The sequence below is a fragment of the Oncorhynchus mykiss genome, chromosome 18 (assembly GCF_057628025.1).
Source record: "Oncorhynchus mykiss isolate SJ-2025 chromosome 18, ASM5762802v1, whole genome shotgun sequence".
Classification (NCBI taxonomy): Eukaryota; Metazoa; Chordata; class Actinopteri; order Salmoniformes; family Salmonidae; genus Oncorhynchus; species Oncorhynchus mykiss.
The window spans coordinates 79500380-79519761 of record NC_143039.1 but is presented as its reverse complement, the minus strand read 5'-3'; the positions used below and the strand labels follow the sequence as shown (position 1 = coordinate 79519761).

General features: G+C 40.1%; 1 protein-coding gene across 1 annotated transcript in view; it reads right to left on the bottom strand.

Moving 5' to 3' along the window:
* Positions 1-19382, bottom strand: part of LOC110518582 (CUB and sushi domain-containing protein 2) — a 552259-nt gene that overhangs the window by 353035 nt on the left and 179842 nt on the right. The window contains 3 exon segments of the mRNA XM_036953653.2: positions 4517-4711; positions 17272-17407; positions 18032-18222. Of these exon segments, the coding sequence (XP_036809548.2) occupies positions 4517-4711; positions 17272-17407; positions 18032-18222 (522 nt within the window).

Below are 19382 nucleotides of genomic sequence, written 5' to 3'. Positions count from 1 at the left end.
TATTTCACAAGCTTGCATTTTCACCACATAAAACTCAGTGGCACATGAAACTCTGGAGGGCTCTCTGAATAACAGTTGATGGCCGCACACCATGTACATCGATTTCAGAGTCAAACTATCATTTTACAGCTCATTCGGAAAGAATTCAGAACCCTTTGACTTTTTTTCCCACGTTGTTAACTTACAGCCTTATTCTAAAATCCTCATCAATCTACACACGATACCCCATAATGACAAAGCAAACATCTTTTTAGAAATGTACTCAGTAGTTTGGTGAAGCACCTTCGGCAGCAATTAGAGTCTTAAGTCATCTTGGGAATGACACTATAAGCTTGGCAAACATGTATTTGGGGAGTTTATCAAGCTCTGTCAGGTTGTATAGGGAGCATCGCTGAACAGCTATTTTCAGGTCTCTCCAGAGATATTCGATCGGGTTCAAGTCTGGGCTCTGGCTGGGCCACTCAAGGACATTCAGAGACTTGTCCCAAAGCCACTCCTGCATTGTCTTGGCTGTGTGCTTAGGGTCATTGTCCTGTTGGAAGGTGAACCTGGGCCACTCAAGGACATTCAGAGACTTGTCCCAAAGCCACTCCTGCATTGTCTTGGCTGTGTGCTTAGGGTCATTGTCCTGTTGGAAGGTGAACCTTCGCCCCAGTCTAAGGTCCTGAGCACTCTGGAGCAGGTTTTCATCAAGGATCTCTCTGTACTTTGCTCCGTTCATCTTTCTCTCGATCCTGAATAGTCTCCCAGTACCTGCCGCTGAAAAACATCCTGGATGGTGCCAGGTTTCCTCCAGACATGATGCTTGGCATTCAGGTCAAAGAGTTCTATCTTGCTTTCATCAGACGAGAGGATCTTGTTTCTCATGGTGTCAGAGGCTTCCAACTGGCAACTCTACAATAAAGGCCTGATTGGTGGAGAGCTGAAGAGATGGTTGTCCTTCAATCAAGTTGTAGAAAAATCTCAAGGATGGTCAATGGAAACAGGAAGCACCTGAGCTCAATTTCAAGTCTCAAAGCAAATGGTCTGAATACTTATGTAAATAAGGTAACACATTTCCAGACATTTCTAAAAACCTAACCTCGAAATGCAATGTACTTAACAACCAACCAGTGTTGATATCCAATGTTGATATCCAGGTTGTGATTCGTTGAAGTTAAATAACAAACCACTGATTTGTTCCCGCCTCCCAGAATCTCCATCCAACATTCTAGAATTTAGATAACTGTCTCCAACAAATTCCACATTGACTCTGTACCGTAACACCCTGTATATAGTCTACACATTGACTCTGTACCGTAATACCCTGTATATAGTCTCCACATTGACTCTGTATCGGTACACCCTGTATATAGCCTCCACATTGACTCTGTACCGGTACCCCCTGTATATAGCCTCCACATTGACTCTGTACCGTAATACCCTGTATATAGCCTCCACATGGACTCTGTACCATAACACCCTGTATATAGTCTCCACATTGACTCTGTATCGTAACACCCTGTATATTGCCTCCACATTGACTCTGTACCGTAATACCCTGTATATAGCCTCCACATTGACTCTGTACCGTAACACGGTCTGTCTGTCTGTCTGTCTGTCTGTCTGTCTGTCTGTCTGTCTGTCTGTCTGTCTGTCTATCTGTCTGTCTGTCTGTCAACCCGATTTCCCCCATAATCGATATCAGTGATTTATTGCCACTTGTCTGCTTTATATATACTGCTATTGTTACTATCGTTGCACATGTATGTGTCGATAGTACATTTTATGTTTTTCAATATATCACAAAGTGTTTTGCATTTTGGTTATTGATGTGGGCACGTTAAACCTGTGTTTTGACATTGGGCTACATATCGAAATCTCTTTTGAATAGGAAGCAGTGACAGTCTAGTCGCCTAGAGGTTAGAGCATTGGGCCAGTAACCAGCAGGAAGCCTAGTGGTTAGAGTGTTGGGCCAGTAACCAGCAGGTAGACTAGTGGTTAGAGTGTTGGGCCAGTAACCAGCAGGTAGCCTCGTGGTTAAAGCGTTGGACTAGTAACTGAAAGCTTGCTAGATTGAATCCCCGAACTGTTAAAATCTGTCATTCTGCCCCTGAACAAGGCAATTAACCCGCTGTTCCTAGAAAGTCAGTGTAAATAAGAATGTGTTCTTAAAAACTTCTAATGGCTGGGGGCAGTATTGAGTAGCTTGGATGAATAAGGTGCCCAGAGTAAACTGCCTGCTCTTCAGTCGCATTTGCTAATATATGCATATTATTTGGATAGAAACAACTCTGAAATTTCTAAAACTGTTTGAATGATGTGTGTGAGTATAACATAACTCATATGGCAGGCAAACACCTGAGAAAAATTTCAACCAGGAAGTCGGAAATCTGAGGTTGGTCGATTTTCAACTCAGCCCCTATTGAAAATGCGGTGGGATATTGGTTATGATGCACTTCCTAAGGCATCCACTAGATGTCAACCGTCTTTACAAACTTTTTTTGAGGCTTCTACTGTGAAGGGGGGCTGAATGAGAGGGGAATGAGTCAGGTCTGCTAGCAGCCACAAGCTGGTAACGCGCATTCACATGATAGGTATCTCCCGTTCCATTTGCTTTTCTGAAGACAAAGGAATTCTCCGGTTGGAACATTATTGAAGATTTATGTTAAAAACATCCTAAAGATTGATTCTGTACTTCGTTTGACATGTTTCTACGGTAAAGGACCTTTTTGACATTTCGTCTGCAACTAGTGAACGCACTTCGTGAGATTCGATTTGATAACCAAACGTGCTAACAAAAGTAGCTATTTGGACATAACTTATGGACATTATCAAACAAATCAAACATTTATTGTGGAACTGGGATTCCTGGGAGTGCATTCCGATGAAGATCATCAAAGGTAAGTGAATATTTATAATGTCATTTCTGACTTCTGTTGACTGCACAATATGGCAGATATCTCTTTGGCTGGTTGGGTTTCTGAGCACCGTACTCAGATTATTGCAGGTTTGCTTTTTCCGTAAAGCTTTTTTGAAATCTGACACAGCGGTTGCATTAAGGAGAAGTTTATCTATATTTCCATGTATAACACTTGTATTTTCATCAATGTTTATTATGAGTATTTCTGTAAATTGATGTGGCTCTCTGCAAAATCACCGGATGTTTTTGGAACTACTGAACATAACGCGCCAATGTATAGTGAGATTTTTTTTATATAAATATGAACTTTATCGAACAAAACATACATGTATTGTGTAACATGAAGTCCTATGAGTTATCTGATGAAGATCATCAAAGGTTAGTGATTCATTTTATCTCTATTTCTGATTTTTGTGACTCTACTCTTTGGCTGAAAAATGGCTGGGTTTTTCAGTGACTTGGTGGTGACCTAACATAATCGTTTGTGGAGCTTTCTCTGTAAAGCCTATTTGAAATTGGACACTGTGGTGGGATTAACAACAAGATTACCTTTAAAAAGGTATAAAATACTTGTATGCTTGAGGAATTTTAATTATGAGATTTCTGTTGTTTTGAATTTGGCGTCCTGCACTTTCACTGGCTGTTGTCATATAATCCCGTTAACGGGATTTCAGCCGTAAGAAGTTTTAACAGACTAAAAAGTTTAAGGGATTAAAAAAAAACATCAACATTAATTTCCAAAGTTGTACTAAAATCAGGTAACAATGGCTGGACAATTCCAAAAACATACCCTGATTTATTTATTTTGATAATATACCAGAAATCTCCAAAACAGGTTTGGAAATGGCTTTAGCGCTAGCTTGCATTATCAGATATACATTCACAATTAGCTCTCGGATTTAACAAGTCAGTAATGAACAAATTAATATTTTACAAACCAAGCCAAACCTTCCCATAACCCAGACGACGCGGGGCCAATTGTGCGCCGCCCTATAGGACTCCCGGTCACAGCCGGTTGTGATACAGCCCAGGATCGAACCAGGGTCTGTAGCACTGAGATGCAGTGCCTTATACCGCTGTGCCGCTTGGGAGATACTGTATAGACAGGGGGCTAAAGTACAGTATCTCCCTGGGGTGGTTTATCACTCGAACAAGGAGAGGGAGGCTAGCAGGTTACGGCAAATCCTGATTGGGTGTCTTGGAGGGAGGTGTCAGGCCCTGTTTAAAAGGGCAGGAACATTTGCTATAGAGACAGGATTGGTAACATTGCAGTGATTTTATAGTTTGAGAGAGCAATCACTTTGGCAGTATTTCACCTTGGGTTGCGTAGTACATTAGACCCAGTTGATAGAATCTTAAATAGCTTTCACGGTGCCCCCAACGCCCCCCTCACTTCCCAAAAAAGAAAAGGTACTCTGTGTTTTCCCACTACCACTGTCTTTGCTGATAAAGATTTAGGAAAATGTACTTCACACGATTTTGATGTGTTGTTGTCTAACCTAGCTACTGCATCTTAAGATGAATGCACTAATTGTAAGTCACTCTGGATAAGAGAGTCTGCTACATTACTCAAATGTAAAGAGAGAAAGATGAGGAGGTGTCCTCTCCTCTCACCTTCACAGCGTGGCACAGCGTTGTCCCAGACCACGTTTCCATCCTTCAGGATACAGGAGACAGTCTGGGAGCCATGGGTCTTGACAAAGCCCTCCTCACACAGGAAGGAGATGGAGCTGCCCAGCTGAAGGTTCTCGCCAAACCTCTTCCCATTCACTGGAACCCCCGGGTCTGGACATTCATTGTGGCGGAACGCTGGGGAGAGAGAGAGAGAGAGATAGAGCGAAGGGTCAAGGTCTGTCATTGAGTTGGAGTTTGGAGATGAGTGTGTAGGTTGGATGATGGGCAGGTGTGATTGTGTGTGTTTGAGTTTTGATTTTAGAAAGTGTCCGTGATGGTGGGAGAGTGGTGTGTGTGTGTAACCGGTGTGAAATGGCTAGCTAGTTAGCGGGGTGCACTCTAATAGCGTTTCAATCAGTGAAGTCACTCGCTCTGAGACCTTGAAGCAGTTGTTTCCCTTGCTCCCTTGCTCTGCGAAATATATGCAGCCCTTCCACACCAGATAACATGGTGGAAATGATGCATTGATAGAGAGAGAGAGAGAGAGAGAGAGAGACAGAGAGACAGACAGACAATGTTCACACATGTTTCCCATGCCAGTAAAGCCCCTTTAAATGAATTGAATTGAATTGATGTACCCTCCTTTGTTTTTCCTCTATTGGAGACCAGTGTATTCTATTGGAGACCAGTGTATTCTATTGGAGACCAGTGTATTCTATTGGAGACCAGTGTATTCTATTGGAGACTAGTGTATTGTATTGGAGACCCGTGTATTCCATTGGAGACCAGTGTATTCTATTGGAGGCCAGTGTATTCTATTGGAGGCCAGTGTATTCTATTGGAGACCAGTGTATTCTATTGGAGGCCAGTGTATTCTATTGGAGGCCAGTGTATTCTATTGGAGACCAGTGTATTCTATTGGAGGCCAGTGTATTCTATTGGAGACCAGTGTATTCTATTGGAGACCAGTGTATTCTATTGGAGGCCAGTGTATTCTATTGGAGACCAGTGTGTTCTATTGGAGACAAGTGTATGGTTTGTTATGTTTCTTTTCCTTGTCATTTCAACTGATTTACCTTAGGCTGGTTGCCTTGGAGATGAGAATTGGCCTCATTAACGAGCTACCTGTCAGGTTCGAGTGGAGAGCTCACCTCATAAGTACATGGTGACAGACCGTGCACATTGTCTCTGTGCTACTTGTTGCTACTTGGCTACCTGCCAAACGTTTTTAGCTTTTTACTCTTAATAACCATTGAATCAAACTCTGTATTTAACAAGTCAACCAACGTCTTATTGTTGACCTCCTATACGTAACATTGTCATTGCAGTCGCTGTTCTCATAATATGCAGGAGAACTATCACACTGTGGTGAGAAGAGCAGAGTTGCAAGCCGAGCTTCAGACAAAATCGTTAGGAAATGTAAGTGTAGGAAAGGATAAAACAGCGTCTGTGCCAGCAGTAAGTACAGATAGTAGTATAAATCCCACAGTCTCCGCAGCCAGACAAAACAGTTCCTTTAGGCAGACGATCTTCTCATGACTTTTAGAAAAACAGGCTGTCAGCTCAACTAAATAATGGAGTCAACTATATAATGGAGTCAACTAAATAATGGAGTCAACTATATAATGGAGTCAACTAAATAATGGAGTCAACTATATAATGGAGTCAACTAAATAATGGAGTCAACTATATAATGGAGTCAACTAAATAATGGAGTCAACTATATAATGGAGTCAACTATATAATGGAGTCAACTATATAATGGAGTCAACTATATAATGGAGTCAACTATATAATGCTGTCAACTATATAATTGTCATATAAATGCCGGATTAAGTAATATGACATGCTATTCAATAAAATAATTTATCCGTAATTAATATCACCTGATTGAGCGAATCATGTAAATGTAATTAACTGGAGAGTCGGGCACCACGAAATAATATTTATAGAGCTGTTATCTTCCGAATAAACTCTTAAAGACCTAGTAATATTTTACATCCATAGCAGTCAACATTAATATCCATCTCATCGGAAAGTTGTAAATTCTTGGTTATCTGCATGAACCCTGGCCAACAAGTTGAATCAGCAATACAAAATTGGGTTCAATAATTTATTTACTAAATACCTAACTAATCACACATACACATAATTAATCATAACCTGATTACAAATTATGTCATAAAGGAAAACGTCCCTAGCGGACGGAACAGATATGACAGCTGGTTACCCAAAGAAAAGTGGGTTGGGTTTGAGTGAAAGAGTGGGAAGACTGAAGAACAAAGGGAGAAGCTATGTCTCTATCGGGCCGTAGGCAGCTACTCTATTGTAAATACAGTATCTTATGCATTCTAAATTACCGCCCATTTGGAAAAGGAAAATGCAGTAAATATGTACTCTGAGCTGCGCTTCAATAGGTTGGTGGTAGATGGATGGCCATGTTGCCCAACAGAGTCCTTTGAAGAATGTCTCTGGTGGTCAATTGGATACGTTGTAGTAACGTCGTTGTGTGGTAGATGGGATACTCTGTCTGTTCCTTCCTAACCTGCGTTTGCAGCTGTGGTCGCTAACTCAAAGGCTAGGAGGTATCACTTCTGTCGTGAATAAGAATTCAAAAGTTCATACCATTCGCAACCAAAGCTCATGCTAATGTTGGCTTTGTTCTGTAATTATTATCTGAACCATTCTGACATAGGACCGTCATCCTACCTCATCTTAACAGGAAGTTATGTTGTCGTCAAGGGCTTATATAGGAAGGGAGATGAGGGTGTGTTTGAATAGTTTTATAGCCCTTGTTCCATCACAGGGGAGGGCCATTGATTGAGCAGCCCTACCTTATGAAAATCCAAATCTCACATTTTAGAAGCTAAAATCACATTTCTTCCCATCACAAATAATTTAATATTCAAACATTTAAATTGAACAACAATTCCATGTGAATCTGATAACTCTGATGTGTAGACTTTCCACTGTAGAGTTTGTCATCTTATCATTCATGAGAATGTCTCAGATGACAACCGAACTGACATCAGATTCATTAAGTACCTCCGCATATGTTCAATTGGTCGGATTACCAGAATATAGTTAATTTCCCCCCACCTTCTGATGTTCCCAGAATCTCTATGTTAACCAAGTTTTTTTAAAATGTAACCTCAGTAGGGTAGAGAGAGGAAAAAGGGGGGAAGAGGTATTTATGACTGTCATAAACCTACCCCCCAGGCCAACGCCATGACATAATGCTGTCAACTATATAATGCTGTCAGGTCAACTATATAATGGAGTCAACTATATAATGGAGTCAACTGTATAATGGAGTCAACTATATAATGGAGTCAACTATATAATGGAGTCAACTATATAATGGAGTCAACTATATAATGGAGTCAACTATATAATGGAGTCAACTATACAATGGAGTCAACTATATAATGGAGTCAACTATATAATGGAGTCAACTATATAATGGAGTCAACTATACAATGGAGTCAACTATATAATGGAGTCAACTATATAATGGAGTCAACTATATAATGGAGTCAACTATATAATGCTGTCAGGTCAACTATATAATGCTATCAGGTCAACTATATAATGGAGTCAACTATATAATGGAGTCAACTATATAATGGAGTCAACTATATAATGGAGTCAACTATATAATGGAGTCAACTATATAATGCTGTCAGGTCTACTATATAATGGAGTCAACTATATAATGCTGTCAGGTCAACTATATAATGGAGTCAACTATACAATGGAGTCAACTATATAATGGAGTCAACTATATAATGGAGTCAACTATATAATGGAGTCAACTATACAATGGAGTCAACTATATAATGGAGTCAACTATATAATGGAGTCAACTATATAATGGAGTCAACTATATAATGCTGTCAGGTCAACTATATAATGCTGTCAGGTCAACTATATAATGGAGTCAACTATATAATGCTGTCAGGTCAACTATATAATGGAGTCAACTATATAATGGAGTCAACTATATAATGGAGTCAACTATATAATGGAGTCAACTATATAATGGAGTCAACTATATAATGCTGTCAGGTCAACTATATAATGGAGTCAACTATATAATGCTGTCAGGTCAACTATATAATGGAGTCAACTATATAATGGAGTCAACTATATAATGGAGTCAACTATATAATGGAGTCAGGTCAACTATATAATGGAGTCAACTATATAATGGAGTCAACTATATAATGGAGTCAACTATATAATGGAGTCAACTATATAATGGAGTCAACTATATAATGGAGTCAACTATATAATGCTGTCAACTATATAATGGAGTCAACTATATAATGGAGTCAACTATATAATGGAGTCAACTATACAATGGAGTCAACTATATAATGGAGTCAACTATATAATGGAGTCAACTATATAATGGAGTCAACTATATAATGGAGTCAACTATATAATGCTGTCAACTATATAATGGAGTCAACTATATAATGGAGTCAACTATATAATGGAGTCAACTATACAATGGAGTCAACTATATAATGGAGTCAACTATATAATGCTGTCAGGTCTACTATATAATGGAGTCAACTATACAATGGAGTCAACTATATAATGGAGTCAGGTCAACTATATAATGCTGTCAGGTCAACTATATAATGGAGTCAACTATACAATGGAGTCAACTATATAATGGAGTCAACTATATAATGGAGTCAACTATATAATGGAGTCAACTATACAATGGAGTCAACTATATAATGGAGTCAACTATATAATGGAGTCAACTATATAATGGAGTCAACTATATAATGGAGTCAACTATATAATGGAGTCAACTATATAATGGAGTCAACTATATAATGGAGTCAACTATATAATGGAGTCAACTATATAATGCTGTCAACTATATAATGGAGTCAACTATATAATGGAGTCAACTATACAATGGAGTCAGGTCAACTATATAATGGAGTCAACTATATAATGCTGTCAACTATATAATGGAGTCAGGTCAACTATATAATGGAGTCAACTATACAATGGAGTCAACTATACAATGGAGTCAACTATACAATGGAGTCAACTATATAATGGAGTCAACTATATAATGGAGTCAACTATACAATGGAGTCAACTATACAATGGAGTCAACTATACAATGGAGTCAACTATATAATGGAGTCAACTATATAATGGAGTCAACTATACAATGGAGTCAACTATATAATGGAGTCAACTATATAATGCTGTCAACTATATAATGGAGTCAACTATATAATGGAGTCAACTATATAATGCTGTCAGGTCAACTATATAATGGAGTCAACTATATAATGCTGTCAGGTCAACTATATAATGGAGTCAACTATATAATGGAGTCAACTATATAATGCTGTCAACTATATAATGGAGTCAACTATATAATGGAGTCAACTATATAATGGAGTCAACTATATAATGGAGTCAACTATATAATGCTGTCAGGTCAACTATATAATGGAGTCAACTATATAATGCTGTCAACTATATAATGGAGTCAACTATATAATGGAGTCAACTATATAATGCTGTCAGGTCAACTATATAATGGAGTCAATTATATAATGGAGTCAGGTCAACTATATAATGGAGTCAACTATACAATGGAGTCAACTATACAATGGAGTCAACTATACAATGGAGTCAACTATATAATGGAGTCAACTATATAATGGAGTCAACTATACAATGGAGTCAACTATATAATGGAGTCAGGTCTACTATATAATGGAGTCAACTATATAATGGAGTCAACTATATAATGGAGTCAGGTCAACTATATAATGCTGTCAACTATATAATGGAGTCAACTATATAATGGAGTCAACTATATAATGGAGTCAACTATATAATGGAGTCAACTATATAATGGAGTCAACTATATAATGGAGTCAACTATATAATGGAGTCAACTATATAATGGAGTCAACTATATAATGCTGTCAGGTCAACTATATAATGGAGTCAACTATATAATGCTGTCAACTATATAATGGAGTCAACTATATAATGGAGTCAGGTCAACTATATAATGGAGTCAACTATATAATGGAGTCAACTATATAATGGAGTCAACTATATAATGGAGTCAACTATATAATGCTGTCAGGTCAACTATATAATGGAGTCAACTATATAATGCTGTCAACTATATAATGGAGTCAACTATATAATGGAGTCAACTATATAATGCTGTCAGGTCAACTATATAATGGAGTCAACTATATAATGGAGTCAACTATACAATGGAGTCAACTATATAATGGAGTCAACTATATAATGCTGTCAGGTCAACTATATAATGGAGTCAACTATATAATGGAGTCAACTATATAATGCTGTCAACTATATAATGGAGTCAACTATATAATGGAGTCAACTATATAATGGAGTCAACTATATAATGGAGTCAACTATATAATGCTGTCAACTATATAATGGAGTCAACTATATAATGGAGTCAACTATATAATGGAGTCAGGTCAACTATATAATGGAGTCAGGTCAACTATATAATGGAGTCAACTATACAATGGAGTCAACTATATAATGGAGTCAACTATATAATGCTGTCAGGTCAACTATATAATGGAGTCAACTATACAATGGAGTCAACTATATAATGCTGTCAACTATATAATGGAGTCAACTATATAATGGAGTCAACTATATAATGCTGTCAACTATATAATGGAGTCAACTATATAATGGAGTCAACTATATAATGCTGTCAACTATATAATGGAGTCAACTATATAATGGAGTCAACTATATAATGGAGTCAACTATATAATGGAGTCAGGTCAACTATATAATGGAGTCAACTATACAATGGAGTCAACTATATAATGGAGTCAACTATATAATGCTGTCAGGTCAACTATATAATGGAGTCAACTATACAATGGAGTCAACTATATAATGCTGTCAACTATATAATGGAGTCAACTATATAATGCTGTCAACTATATAATGGAGTCAACTATATAATGGAGTCAACTATATAATGGAGTCAACTATATAATGCTGTCAACTATATAATGGAGTCAACTATATAATGGAGTCAACTATATAATGGAGTCAACTATATAATGGAGTCAACTATATAATGCTGTCAACTATATAATGGAGTCAACTATATAATGGAGTCAACTATATAATGGAGTCAACTATATAATGGAGTCAACTATATAATGCTGTCAACTATATAATGGAGTCAACTATATAATGGAGTCAACTATATAATGGAGTCAACTATATAATGGAGTCAACTGTATAATGGAGTCAACTATATAATGGAGTCAACTATATAATGCTGTCAGGTCAACTATATAATGGAGTCAACTATATAATGGAGTCAACTATATAATGGAGTCAATTATATAATGGAGTCAACTATATAATGCTGTCAGGTCAACTATATAATGGAGTCAACTATATAATGGAGTCAATTATATAATGGAGTCAACTATATAATGGAGTCAACTATATAATGGAGTCAATTATATAATGGAGTCAACTATATAATGGAGTCAACTATATAATGGAGTCAATTATATAATGGAGTCAACTATATAATGGAGTCAACTATATAATGGAGTCAATTATATAATGGAGTCAACTATATAATGGAGTCAACTATATAATGCTGTCAACTATATAATGGAGTCAACTATATAATGGAGTCAACTATATAATGGAGTCAATTATATAATGCTGTCAGGTCTACTCATCCGGTCATTCAGCCGATAGAAACCAGTTTTCTCCACTAAGTAAAGAATCAGAGTTTTCTCAGGTCTCTCCTCCATCAGTTACCTGCAGTATTAGACTTAAAAAGAATAATCCAGCGATCATACACTATTTACCAGGGCGCAGGGCTACCAACGTTAAGGCTAATCTGAAGATGGTGCTCGCTAAGGCTAAAACTGGTGAGTGTAGAGAGTATAGAGATATTGTTATCCACATCGGCACCAACAATGTTAGGATGAAACAGTCAGAGGTTACCAAGTGCAACAATTTCAGGGTGAAACTTAGCTAGAAAGATGTGTGGAATAATTTTCTAACCCCTCCCAGTTAGGGGGAGTGATGAGCTCTACAGCAGAGTCTCTGGCCCCTCCCAGTTAGGGGGAGTGATGAGCTCTACAGCAGTAATTGTCTCTGGCCACCTCCCAGTTAGGGGGAGTGATGAGCTCTACAGCAGTAATTGTCTCTGGCCCCTCCCAGTTAGGGGGAGTGATGAGCTCTATTACAATACATTTCCTGTTTTTTGTGGGTTTGTCTTTTGTTTGCCTCTTCCTTGGTAAATTGAGTGGGTCTCATGGTGGGTGTCTTTTAGGTCCCAGTTGTTGTTGCTAGTCAACTTTCAGTGGACACCGCCATGAGTATCTTTCAGAACCTCTCCTAAAACCCCAATTGATTTATTTTGGTTGTTGTCAGTGACTCTTTGTTAGTTCCCCCTTCTCTCTGAGCGACATTGTTTGGTTTTCTAGCTGGGGAACGCAATACTCTACAGCTGCATCGCACAACTCAATCGCCGGTTGAAAACTGTCAGTCCCATAATATATAATTGTAGATAACTGGCCCTCTTTCTGGGACCCGCAGACAGGACACACAAAACAGGACCAAGCCTGGCATGCAGAGGTGTGACGGACTCCATCCTAGCTGGAGGGGTGCTCTCATCTTATCTATAAACATAGACAGGGCTCTAATTCCTTTTAGCTCCACAATGAGATGGGTACAGGCCAGGCAGAAGGCTGTTAGCTTAGTGGAGTCTGCCACTAGCACAGTCAGTCTAGTCAGGTCAGTGTTGGTCTTATCAATCTCACTGGAATAAAGACCTCCTCCATTCCTGTCATTATTGAAAGAGATTGTGTTCACATCTCAAAATAGGGTTACTTAATGTTAGATCTCTCACTTCCAAGGCAGTTATAGTTCATGAACTAACCACTGATCATAACCTTGATGTGATTGGTCTGACGGAAACGTGATGAATTGACTGTGTTAAAATGGGGCTTTTTCCTCCTGGTTACACGAGTGACCATATCCCCCCTGCGCATCCCGCGAAGGCGGAGGTGTTGCTAACATTTACGACAGCAAAAAGACAGCGTTTTCTGAGCTTCTAGTCATGAAATCCATACAGCTCCTCAATCACTTTTTATAGCTACTGTTTACAGGCCCCCTGGGCCATATACAGCGTTCCTCACTGAGTTCCCTGAATTCCTATTGGACCTTGTAGTCATAGCAGATAATATTCTCATTTTTGGTGACTTTAATATTCACATGGAAAAGTCCACAGACCCACTCCAAAAGGCTTTCGGAGCCATCATCGACTCAGTGGGCTTTGTCCAACATGTCTCCGGAACTACTCACTGCCACAGTCATACTTTGGACCAAGTTTTGTCCCGTGGAATAAATATTGTGGATCTTAATGTTTTTCCTCATAATCCTGGACTATCGGACCACCAGTTTACAATCCCAAGAAATAATCTGCTCAGACCCCAACCAAGGTTAATCAAAAGTCGTAGTATAAATTCTCGGACAACCCACAGATTCCTAGATGCCCTTCCAGACTCTGTCCACCTACCCAAGGACGTCAGAGGACGACACTCAGTTAACCACCTAACTGAGGACCACCAAGCAGGAAGTCTTCCAACCAGCTTGGAAAGATGGTACCACGCAAAATCAAAGAGCCCTCGCTGTTGCTCAATCAACCTTACTTTTACAATCTAATTGAGGAGAATCACTAAAAATCAACGTTCCCCAAGTGAGGATGGCTTTCACTTCAGCAGTGCTGAAGTCATTAACTTTGACGAATAGATCACGATCATTAGAAATAATTTTATTTTACGTATATATCTTCAAAGCTCAGTTGTCCTGAGTCTGCACAGAACAGGACCTAAGATCAATGAAGCCACTCAAGTTGTTCTTATCCTGTTATCTCTCAACACTTTCACTAAAATAGTCTTGGCCTCTACACCTTCAAGCTGCATACTGGACCCTATTCCAAATAAACTAGTGGCCTATATCGAATCTCCAATTCCTAAAAAATAATAGCATGTAACAAGCTGTTGCACAGCAACTCACTGCCTTCCTGAAGACACATAATGAAACGCTTATGTCTGATTTTAGACCCCATCATAGCACTGAGACTGCAGGAGTAGAGGCACGGTGGCTAGGAAAAACTCCCCGGAAAGGCCAAAACCTAGGAAGAAACCTAGAGAGGAACCAGGCTATGAGGGGTGGTCAGTCCTCTTCTGGCTCTTCTCTCTTCTGGGAGATTATAACAGAACATGGCCAAGATGTTCAAATGTTCATATTAGATGATGCTTACCAATTGATGGGTGTGAAAGAAATTATATAACCACCCCCCAGACACATCTAGCTAAGTGGATGGGTCATTAGTGTCTCGACATCTACTCAAGTTAATGAAATACTATAGATGGCCGTAATCACCCCCTAGACACACCTGGCTAACATGATGGGTCATGGAATCATCTGGTGATGTAGAGCCCTGGGCTCTCTGTGATCCCTAGACCATCCCTCGGGACCACCTGATCTGATGACTCCTGCCTGTCCCCAGTCTACCTGGTCTGGTGACTCCAGCCTGTCCCCAGTCTACCTGGTCTGGTGACTCCAGCCTGTCCCCAGTCTACCTGGTCTGGTGACTCCTGCCTGTCCCCAGTCTACCTGTCCCCAGTCTACCTGGTCTGGTGACTCCTGCCTGTCCCCAGTATACCTGGTCTGATGACTCCTGCCTGTCCCCAGTCCACCTGGTCTGATGACTCCTGCCTGTCCCCAGTCCACCTGGTCTGATGACTCCTGCCTGACCCCAGTCTACCTGGTCCACAGTCTACCTGTCCCCAGTCTACCTGTTCCCAGTCTACCTGTCCCCAGTCTACCTGGTCCCCAGTCTACCTGTCCCCAGTCTACCTGTCCCCAGTCTACCTGGTCTGATGACTCCTGCCTGTCCCCAGTCTACCTGTCCCCAGTCTACCTGTCCCCAGTCTACCTGGTCTGATGACTCCTGCCTGTCCCCAGTCTACTTGGCCCCCAGTCTACCTGGTCTCCAATCTACCTGGTCATTCTGCTGTTCTACAAAATTGCTGCTGCCACTGCCGACGCTACCAGTACCACGTCACACCCAGTACCACGTCACACCCAGTACCACGTCACATCCAGTACCACGTCACACCCAGTATCACGTCACACCCAGTATCACGTCACACCCAGTACCACGTCACACCCAGTACCACGTCACATCCAGTACCACGTCACACCCAGTACCACATCACACCCAGTACCACGTCACACCCAGTACCACGTCACACCCAGTCACTGATGACCTTTCAAACTCTCCCGCAAAAAAAAACGTGCCCAGCCAACACATCCAGACTCCGCCTCCATCGACAAGCCACAGGGGTAATTCCTCCTCAGTGTTCTCTCCACCCAGACTACGAACCTAATTTATCACTTATCATCTGATTGATTAAACTGACAATAATCACAGCCACTCACGTACACACGTACACACACACACACACACACACACCACCACCATCAACAGTTTGACAGCTGCTTAATTAATTTGACTGATGGAATGACTCCTCCCTTAAACATCGCCCCTAAACCTGTCGAGAGAGCGGAGACCTACTGCTTTCGGAGAGAACCACCGGCTTCAATTAACGGCTCTCGAGATGTTCATTTACAACAATGTTTTCTTTATTCATCAAAGTCTCTAATTAATGAATTCACATCCGTGCGTTTTTCTATGTAAATTAGATGGTTCTGAATTAGATTGATGGGACCCTATTCACTATATAGTGCACTGCTACTAATGGGGCTCTGGTCAAAAGTAGTGCACTATTTAGGAAAAAGGGTGCCACATTTGGGACCGAAGATTTAGATTTGTTTTTACTGTCGGATAAACGATCGCTAGGAACGGAGTGCATTGTGGGTCGGATGAGGTGTGAAGCGTCTCATGACGTTTGACATATCGAGTTTGTTACCAATGTTATAATTTCTTGTATTTGTTGACATCATTTCTGTTTAAATGGACAAAGTCAAGGAACAAGTTGTCTCCCTGATGACCTTCATGGTAAACTGTCTAATATAAGTCGCAAACATCTGTATGACCAAATCAGCAGCCATAGTGGGTCTGTCTTGAGAGGATCAATTACTTGGAGAAAAAAAAAATATATATATATATATTTAATATATGCAAATCATGCCTGGATTAATTTGAAATAGTCTAAACACTAGACCTATGATAAAGATATGTTACCCTCATCTCAACTCTACATTTACATCAGAACAGTCTGGAACTAGATCATTTAATGAGGAAAATGTCTGAGTTTTTTATAGAAATGGAGTCTTTGTTTAGTTCTGTATCCCAGGTCTAACTCTGTTGAAAGAGGAGACAATCTGGAGACTGGAGGAAGGGTGCCGTTGGGGAGAAGAAAAAACTGTTTGTGAGACAGACAGAGGAGCGATTCCTGGGTCTCATTACCAAGACATACATACACACAGAGTCTGACGTGCACACACACACACACATGCGCACGTGCACGCGCACACGCACACACACACACACACACACACACACACACACACACACAGTTATATGTACACACACAATAATGCAGACAGAAACAGACACGTCAAAAGGCAAAAGTATTTCACTGATAGACATGGTGGTGTTGTTTTAACCCCTCGCACCCACTCACTGGTGAAGGTGATGTTGAACCCCCTGTCGGTGTAGGTGTGGTCGGTCAGGAACTCTAGACGTGCCACGTGGGCGCTGGTGGTGATGGGAGCTGGCAGCACGTCACCAGAGAACGTACCCAGGATGGGAGACTCAGCCTGGGATAGAGAGAGAGAGAAAGAGAAAAATACAGAGCGAGAGACAGAGTGAGAGACAGAGAGAGAGAGACAGAGAGAGAGAGACAGAGAGAGAGAGACAGAGAGAGAGAGACAGAGAGAGAGACAGAGAGAGAGAGACAGAGAGAGAGAGAGAGAGTGAGAGACAGAGTAAGAGACAGAGTAAGAGACAGAGAGAGAGAGAGAGAGAGAGAGACAGACAGAGAGAGAGAGAGAGACAGAGACAGAGTGAGAGAGAGAGAGAGAGTGAGACATAGAGTGAGAGAGAGAGAGTGAGACATAGAGTGAGAGAGAGAGAGTGAGACAGAGTGAGAGAGAGAGAGTGAGACATAGAGAGAGAGAGAGAGAGAGAGAGAGAGACAGAGAGAGAGACAGAGAGAGAGAGAGACAGAGAGAGAGAGAGAGAGACAGAGGGGGGAGACAGAGAGAGAGAGAGAGAGAGAGAGAGAGAGAGAGAGAGAGAGAAATAGCGAGATGAGACTAAGACGGAGATGGAGATATAATAATAATATAATATAATAATAATGAATCAGAATAATATCAATCAATCATCGATTGATGCATTGATTGATTGACCGATTGATTGCAACAAACATAACCCCTAACCTTGCCACCGTCCTTGACGCTGAGGAAGTCAAACTGCTTCTCCATGCTGAGGTCATTGAAGGCCAGGTTAATCCTACTCTCTGGCTTGGTGATGATGAGCCACACACAGTGCATATTGTTTCCATATTCCTGGGGGTAGTTTGGGGACAGCAGCACCCCAGAGGGGGTTGTGAAGTTGAAGAAGCACGAGACTGGAGGAAGGAAGAGCGGGGATGGGGGGGGGGGTGATAGAAAGAGAGAGTATGAACATTACATAACTGTGCCTTCAGAATGTATTCACACCACTTGGGTTTTTCCCACATAATGTTACGGCCTGGATTTTAAATGGATTCAATTGAGATTTTGTGTCACTGGCCAACACACAATACCTATACTATCAAAGTGTTTTATCATTATTATACAACGACAGAAAATGTAATGAAAATTCCCTTTGTTATGGCCTAACTAAGTTCAGGAGTGAAAATGTGCCTAACAAGTCACATAATAAGTTGCATTGACTCTGTGTGCAATATTAGAGTTTAACGTGATTCATCTCTGTTCCCCACACAGTACATTCTATTATCTGTAAGGTCCCTCAGAGCAGTACATTTCAAACACAGATTCAACCACAAAGACCAGGGAGGTTTTCCAATGTCTCGGGAAAGAAGGGCACCTATTGGTAGATGGGTAAAAAAAAAAAGCAGACATTGAAGATATTAATTACATCTTGCAACAGTATTGGCGTTTTTTTCTTTTTCTTTCTTTCTTTTTCTTTCTTTGCATTACAACCTGTAATTTAAATTGATTTTTATTTGTAATGGACAAACACAAAATAGTCCAAATTGGTGATGTGGAATGAACAAAATAACTTGTTTAAAAACAAAAAACAACTAAAAAAGAGAAAAGTGTATTCACTTACAGACCTCTACATGCTTTGTAAGTAGGAAAACCTGCAAAATCGGCAGTGTATCAAATACTTCTTCCCACTGTATCTATTCACCATCTTTGCTATGAATCCTTAAAAAGGGTCTGGTGCAACCAATTACCTTCAGAAGTCACATAATTAGTTAAATAAAGTCCACCAGTCTGCAATCTAAATGTCTCATGATCTGTCACACGTCCTCAGTATATATACACCTGTTCTGAAAGGCCTCAGATTCTGCAACACCACTAAGCAAGAGGCACCATGGAGACCAAGGAGCTCTCCAAACAGGTCAGGGACAAAGTTGTGGAGAAGTATAGATCAGGGTTGAGTTATAAAAAATATCAGAAAACTTTGAACATCCCACAGAGCACCATTAAATCAGTAATTTCATTATTTAAAAAATGGAAAGAATATGGCACCACAACAAATCTGCCAAGAGAGGGCCGC